The 8,165-nt window shown below is 32.8% G+C and overlaps 1 protein-coding gene across 1 annotated transcript; it reads left to right on the top strand.

Annotated features, from left to right (window-relative positions):
• The first annotated feature begins 4,499 nt into the window (after positions 1-4,499).
• On the top strand, positions 4,500-7,844 carry LOC115717102 (uncharacterized). The gene is made up of 5 exons (XM_061115404.1): positions 4,500-5,127; positions 5,222-5,414; positions 6,188-6,252; positions 6,348-6,558; positions 7,385-7,844. The coding sequence occupies exons 1-5, from the start codon at positions 4,778-4,780 to the stop codon at positions 7,724-7,726; spliced, it is 1,161 nt and encodes a 386-aa protein (XP_060971387.1). The 5' UTR covers positions 4,500-4,777; the 3' UTR covers positions 7,727-7,844.
• Positions 7,845-8,165: the final 321 nt, after the last annotated feature.

The raw sequence follows: 8,165 nt of genomic DNA, 5'->3' as shown, positions 1-8,165 counted from the left end.
AAAGCATGAAGCCAATCTAAGTGATGGCTATGAGAGTGGAGAAGTTTACATTACTGCAACTAAATTCAAAGAAGAATGGATTTTAGATTCAGGATGCACTTTTCACATGACTAATAATAGATCGTTACTTTCTGATTTCAGGGAATCTAAAGGAGGGAAGGTCATCTTAGGCAACAACCAAACATGCCATATTGAAGGCTTAGGTAATGTGAGCTTTAAAATGTATGATGGTATTGTAAGAACTCTTACAGGTGTAAGATTTGTGCCTAACTTAGCTAGAAATTTAATTTCTATAAGTATGCTAGATGACCTTGGTGTTGTGAGTAAGATTGAGACAGGTACAATGAAACTAAGCAAAGGTTCAATGACCATAATGAAAGGCTACAAGGAAGAAGGATTATACTACCTAAAGGGAGAACCAATTTCACATTGTCACAACACAACAGAAACTCTTGAAGATTCTAAGGCAATCTTATGGCATAGAAGACTTGGGCACATGAGTGAGAAAGGTTTGCAAATTATGAGTGAACAAAATCTTTTATGCAAGGATAAAGTAAGTAAAGTTGATTTTTGTGAGCATTGCACATTGGGTAAGCATCATAGGCTTAAATTTAAAATTGGGACACATAATTCTAAAGAAATTTTAGAATATATACATGCTGATTTATGGGGTCCAGAAAATACAGCTACTCATGGGGGGAGTAGTTATTTTCTATCCATTGTGGATGACTACTCTAGGAAAGTATGGGTTTTTCTTTTGAAAAATAAAAATGATGCCTTTGCAAAATTTCAAGAGTGGAAAATTTCAATAGAAAATTTAACTAACAAAAGAGTTAAGACTCTTAGGACCGATAACGGTCTAGAGTTCTGCAGCGATTTGTTTAACATGTATTGCAGGAATAATGGCATTCAAAGGCATAAGACTGTAAGATTAAACCCGCCACAAAACGGAGTAGCTGAGAGGATGAACAAGACTATTTTAAATAAAGCCAAGTGCATGCTATTCCAAGCAGGGTTAGCTACGGGATTTTGGGGAGAAGCAGTACTCACAGCAGCTTATTTGATAAACCGAAGTCCATCAAGTGCTGTGGAATTAAAGACCCCTGAAGAGAGATGGTCCGGCAAACCACCAGATTTATCCCACTTAAAAGTTTTTGGGTGTGCAGCATATGCACACCAAGGAGATGGAAAGTTAGAGCCTAGAGTTCTAAAGTGTGTATTTTTGGGATATTCAGAAGGAACAAAAGGGTATAGACTTTGGGTAAGAGAAAAAGGTTTTAAAACTATTAATAGTAGAGATGCAATATTTGATGAAAATATTTTTCCATGCATTGCTACTAACCCAAATGTTTTAGGTTCTTGCCCTAGTACTAACCATGCAGGTAACTCAATCAACGTTGATCTAAGACCTCCAAGTGATGAACAAGGAGAGAACACTGTTCAGGTAGAACAGGGAGAAGACACCGTTCAGGTGGAACGGGGAGAAAACACTGTTCAGGTGGAACGGGGAGAAAACACTGTTCACGTGGAACAGGGAGAAGATACTGTTCAGGTGGAACAGGGAGAAGACATTGTTCATATGGAACAAGGAAACCTAAGGGAAAGTCAAGCAGAGGAGTTGGAAGACTACCAGTTGACTAGAGACAAAGTTAAAAGAGCACATAGACAGAATCCTAAGTATAGCTTCAACATTTGGAATGAAGACATTGCCTATGCACTGTTAAGTGCTTTGCAAGGACAGAAGAATAAACCAGAAAGTTGTGGAGAAGCTATGAAGAGCAAAAATGCTAAGAAGTGGAACTGTGCTATGGATGAAGAGATATACTCTTTGAGTAAAGAGAAGACTTGGGTTTGTGTTCCAAAACCCAAGGGAAGGAGTGTTGTGAAACATATGTGGCCTTTTAGACATAAAGAAAAATGCAGTAAGATAAATAAAGAGTTGGAAGATATGAGTAAGATCCTCAACTCTAATGGGATTGATTCAAAGATGTATTTCATGTTGAGTACCATACCAGATACAACATATACTATAGTTGCTGTTAGCAAGTATATGGTATTGACTGGGAAGATACATTGGTTGAATATCATATGGATTTTAAGGTACTTAAAGAAGACAACATGCTTTATACTTGCGTTTAGAAAGTCACAAAACCAAATGGAAGGGTTTTATGACTTGATCTATGCAAGAGAGAAGAACAAGGTGACACAAGGAGGTGTCACAAGCATGAAGACCAAGGTGTTTATCCTAGCTAAGTTCAAACTGAACTTGCTAGGGATAAACAAATGGTACTGACCATTGGGGTCATTCAAGCCCTCATAGCATTATCAACTATCCTTGGGTAAATAAGAGAATCTGGGTGGAATTTGTTGTTACAGATTCACTTATTTACCCTTAAGTTGAATAACACCACTCATAGGGTTTGACAAATATACCCTTACATCAGATACAACAAATATCAAGACAGTTACAAAGACAGTTACAACTAAAAACAGTTACAAATATCACTAGGGCTCGCCAGATCGAATCACAGAACAGTATATAAAAGGAGGTGCTTTTCTCAGATACAACAAGCAATAAAATACAGAGCAAAAATAAGAGATACAACAAAAAGTAAATAGTCACAGCCAGAGAGAACAACATCAGAAATAACAACAAAGTAAAAGAGAGCCTTTTGGCTGTGAGTTGTCATCTCCATGTGAGCTCCTCCTAGAGTGTTCATGTAAAAGAAAAGAGAGTTTTGTTAGTATCAAAAGTGAGAAAAACAGAGAGAAATATAAAGTTGTAAATCAAAGATTGTAACCTATTTTGAGATGAATGGATTCAAGCTTTGAGGGCTTGACGGAGAAGTAGCCGGTTGTTTTGGGCGAACTCCGAGATCAAAGTTTTGGTGTCATCTACTTTAATCACTGTTTGCATTCTCTCATCTCACTCTTATTATTTTCTGGTATTTGTATTTGTGTATGTGTTCATGTTCTTGAGTTTTCGAGTTTGATATGTTTTGGCCGAAAGTTAAAGGGGATTTTTGGGGGTTCGGTTTTGAGTGAGTAAAGCATTGAGTGAGTGAGTTTTTTGGGTTGTTGTTGTCTCGGTTTGTAGCTGCAAAGAAAGGAAAGAAAATATTAGAATAACCCATAAAACTCTTGCTGCCATTAAAATAGAAAAGAAGAAGCTTTAAGAAATCAAAACCCTAGAAACCATAGAACAACCCTTGCTGTAAGAAGAAGAAGAAAGGATAGAAAACCTTACCATTTTATTTCTGCCATTTGAAGAGAAAAGGAGAAGCTTGAAGAAACCCTAGGTTCGGTTGAAAAGAAGGAGAAGATAAGAGAACACATTAGAACCCCATAACCCTAGCTTCCATTTGTGTTGAAGAGAAGAAGAAGAGAAGGGAAAAATATACAAACCCTAACCCTAGGAATTTTTCCTTGCTGCTGCCGTAGAGAGAAAGAGAGAAAAGATATTTGAAAGAGTTTGATTTTTGAAATAAAGTGATGGCTGCCGAAGCTTTAGTTTAGGGTTAGAGAAGATATCATATATATATATTAGGGTTTGTATTGTCTTCTATTGGGCTGGGTTTCTATTTGGGCCGAACCATTATTGTGGAAAAGTGAGTCTCATTTGACTCTTTCTTTATTGCTTTGACTGAATATATATCAAAGAAAGGGTGTTGATTGGAGAGAGAAACTTTGTTTCTCTTTGGATTGATCAGTGAGAACCGAACCATTGATTGGTTCTTTTGATATTGTACATAAAAGCTTGATATTGATTTCTTGTTGGGCTGAAACAAAGTTTGCAAAATGTGTTAGATATAAAATTACCAATTTTATTTTGTGGACACATAATATAAAAGTAAAATTAGAAAAATACCAATTTGCATATAACATTAATTTTGCTTCTTAAAGTGTGTTGGTTAGAACTATAATTTCCAACATTTTATATATACAAAATGGATTAGCGGCGGATTCCGCTGCTATTAGTCTTTCCCGCCGCTAATTCTAAAACAACAATAAATAAATAAAAAATTGACTGTAATAGCGGCGGAAGGTCCGCTGCTAATATGTTTTATGTCCGCCGCTAATAATTTTTGAAATTAAAGCCCGCGAATTTTCCCGGTTAATTTTTGAAATAAAATCCCCTACACTATTAGCGGCGGGCTATCCGCCGGTATTAATAAATGCCCGCCGCTAATGAATTTTATATTTATTTTTTAGAAAAAATAATAAATACATACACGATAATACCGGCGGACCCCTACATCCGCCGCTATTAATCCCATTATTAGGGGCGGATGTGGCCCGCCGGTATTGTGTTCGCCGGTATTAATGCAAATTGTTGTAGTGTTACTAATTGTTAATAGTTTTATTTAAACTAAACTAAGATAAAAAAAAAAAAATAATCCAAACTCATGAAAAGCTATCAAGTTACATGAAGGCTCTTGTATCACATAATAGATATGTAATGTAGATCATTAAAAAAAAATTATGTAATGTAGTTGTAAACTTTTATTTATTTGCTTATCTTTTGAACAAATTTTTTTATTAATTTTCTTTCTACACAATATTTTGTTGGCAGGAAAGTTTAAGTAGTCTTCCATTTCGAAACCCCCATCCCCCACAAAATCAAACCAAAATTAATATTCGAATCAATTGTACAACATACGGTATCATAGCCAGTTGCCCATCAAATTATTCTACGGCTTACAATCCAAATTTAGATCAAGATTATCCATTGTCTCCCACGTGTCCAGACTACTTTCGTTGGATTTATGAAGACTTAATGCCATGGGCCCAGACTGGTGTCACAAAAGACATGGTGGAGAAAGCTGAAACTATGAGCCTAGCAAACTTTAGACTTGTAATAGTAAAAGGAAAAGCATATGTTGAATTTTATAGGCATTCCTTTCAATCTAGAGATATTTTCACTCTTTGGGGAATTCTACAGTTGTTGAGAAGATACCCAGGTAGAGTCCCTGATTTAGACCTTATGTTCAATTGTGGCGATTTACCAATTGTTCAGTCAGCAGTATTTAGTGGGTTCAATACCTCAGTACCACCACCAGTATTTAATTACTGCAAGGATAATACCACACTTGATATTGTCTTCCCAGATTGGTCGTTTTGGGGTTGGTATGAAATTGTAAACTTCTTTCTTTTTGTTTTTCCTTTTTTGGAAGATGAATTTACATTAAAACTATTTTGTTGATTTTTACTCTTGTAATAGGCCTGAGATAGACATAAAGCCATGGGTACCATTGTTGAAAGAAATAAAAGAAGGCAACAAGAAGAAAAACTGGATGAAAAGGAAACCTTATGCTTATTGGAAAGGGAACCCAGGTGTTAGTCTCAATAGACAAGACCTTTTCAAATGTAAGGCTTCTCCCTTACATGATTGGAAGGCTCGTCTTTATGCTCAAGTAAGTAATTCTATTTATTTATTTATTATTATTATTATATTTAAATTTTATATTTTTAAAATTTTGGTGTTTTATTATTAAATTATTTAAGTAAATAAATTTGGAAAAATATGTATTTAGAAGGTTATTTTGATAATCTTTATTTGTTTTAACATGTAAGAAAAATATTTGAGTGAAATGTGTTTTCAAATGATCACATAATTGTAGTTTTTGTGACCATTAATAAATTTTAATAAAATTTTTGAATAGTTTATAATATTGAAAATAATGTTCAACACCAGTTATTTATCACACGCGGATAAAAAAATAGTCATATATAATAAAATAATTTAACCATTCAAATATATTTGAAAATTTACTTGTGTTTTGTCAGAAATTGACACATTGATAATGCATGTTAATATAATGTCATATATAAGAGGGATGCGTTACTTCTTTTATTGAGATGAAATTTCATGTATCTTATAATTTTAATATGGTATAAAAGAATAACGAGTATCCGATTCAAATCCAAATAACCAAACCAAAAAGACGAGCCAAAACCTTACCATACACTCACCTTATTTTATCTTTGCCACCACATTTGTTTTAAATAAGTATAACATATACGACGGTGAAAAGAACAATAGACCAAAATGCTCTGTCGAAACAAATAGCTAGGAATTCTAAAACATTATTTTTAAGAAATGTATAATAGAATTACCAAAAAAAGTTTATATATCAGTTGGAGATAATTAATGTAGGTTATGTTATATATGTGTTGGATATTATAGGACTGGGATCGAGCAGCAAGACGTGGGTACAAGAAATCAAATTTGGCTAAGCAATGCACACATAGGTTTAATATTATACATGATCACTTTATTATTTTTGTGATAATACAACAAAATGTGTTGAGATTTCAAAAATCAATTAGTTGTGTTCTTATTTCAGGTTTAAGATTTATATTGAAGGGAATGCTTGGTCTGTTAGTCATAAATATATTCTTTCATGCAATTCAGTTACATTAACAGTAAAACCACGGTACTATGATTTTTTTGCTCGAGCTTTGATTCCAAGGCACCATTATTGGCCCATCAAAGTTAATGACAAGTGTAGATCTATCAAGTATGCTGTTGACTGGGGGAACTTTCACCAGAAAGAGGTAATCACTGAAAAGCTATTTTTTTTTTAGGCTATTAGAATTTTCTCTAAAAATTTTGATATGGACTAAATTATATACTTTTTAAATTTTAAAAACAGTTAAAAATCTTGTTTGAATTATTGAGATTAATAGATTTAAGAATTTTTTTGTCTAATTTTAGTAAAAAAAAAAGTTTAACATGATGAAAATTTAGTGAACATGATTTGACACATGTCAAAATTTAAAAGACATGATTTGGTAGATATAAAAAATCAAATGACATACATGGACAATCATCGAATTAGTAAAATTTGATAACGGTCCTTATATCTAACAATTTCAATAATTTAAGGAGAATTTTTAACTGACGGAAAAGTTAAGGCACATTATTTGGTACATGTCAAAGTTCACGGACCAAAAATTCTAATTAATTTTTTTTAGGGTATTTTTTATTTTTATACTTTAAAACCGTTTTTATTTTTGTATTTTTACGGAATTCTACATAGAAATTCATATTGCAATTAGTGCTGCAACCTAAATTGAAACTAAAAAATTGTATAGAAACTCATAACCAAAACCCAAATCATAAATTTAAAAAAAAAAATTAAAAAAACAATATGGGATAATTCCCTTTTTATTATTATTATTATTTAAATATTGTTATGAATGTCAACTAACTGAATTTGTTTAGTTAATTACTATTTTTATTGCTAAATACTATCCAACATTAAGTTCAAATGATATAGTTTTTGAAAAAATGATGGGTTATCATGTTTCTCTCGTTCTATAAATTGTTTTCACACATTTTCTTATAGAGCTTCATGTATATATAAATATCCATATATAGGCACAAAAAATTGGAGAACGAGGGAGTAAATTCATTGAAGAAGAGTTGAAAATGGAGTATGTGTATGATTTTATGCTTAATATTCTAACTGAATATGCTAAGCTCTTAACATATAAGCCCACTATACCTCCACGAGCTACTGAACTTTGTAGCGAGGCAATGGCTTGCGAAGCAAATGGATTAGCACAAGAATTTATGATGGAATCAATGGAGAGGAGTCCTACACATACTATCCCCTGTACCATGCCACCTCCTTATAATGTTTCATCTTTAGCTTCTTTTCTTGAGAAAAAGAATACTTTAATTAAAGAGGTAGAGTTATGGGAAACTTACTCTAGGTAGAATTAATAATAATCAGAATTGAACACTATAGAGATTTTCTTTTTATGAATCAGGTAAGTTGTATTGTCTCAATCAAATATTTACAACTTCATAACAGCACCTCTTTGGTTTTGAAAAAGCTATTTCATACAATATCTCCTTTCACATGACATTTTTCTCTATTTTTTACAATTCTATAATCCAATCCATATCTATATTATTGATTGTTTTTTGGCATTCTAATATGTATTCTATTTTCTAACCTCAGTTTTATCAGTTTCAAAGATTACTCACGGTACCTAAATTTTTTGGGACTGAAAAGTTAAAAATGCAGAGAAATGATTTTGGTAATGTTTAGCTCAATTCAATCGTGAGCCAGAGTATTGTATTTATAGTAAAAGGAGGCATTACACATACATAAGAAAAGATAGAGCGAACGGCTCTATTACAGCCATCCAAT

This window comes from Cannabis sativa, chromosome 5 (genome assembly GCF_029168945.1).
Source record: "Cannabis sativa cultivar Pink pepper isolate KNU-18-1 chromosome 5, ASM2916894v1, whole genome shotgun sequence".
NCBI classification, from domain to species: domain Eukaryota; kingdom Viridiplantae; phylum Streptophyta; class Magnoliopsida; order Rosales; family Cannabaceae; genus Cannabis; species Cannabis sativa.
Note: the sequence above shows the minus strand (reverse complement) of the source record. Positions and strands in the feature narration are given on the sequence as shown.

Bases quoted from the DNA above. Each gene is read 5' to 3' on its own strand.
- LOC115717102 (XM_061115404.1), top strand. From the start codon at position 4,778: ATGCCATGGGCCCAGACTGGTGTCACAAAAGACATGGTGGAGAAAGCT. The intron at 5,128-5,221 runs GTATGAAATTGT...CTCTTGTAATAG, and splicing joins GATTGGTCGTTTTGGGGTTG to GCCTGAGATAGACATAAAGC. The intron at 6,559-7,384 runs GTAATCACTGAA...ATCCATATATAG, and splicing joins GGAACTTTCACCAGAAAGAG to GCACAAAAAATTGGAGAACG.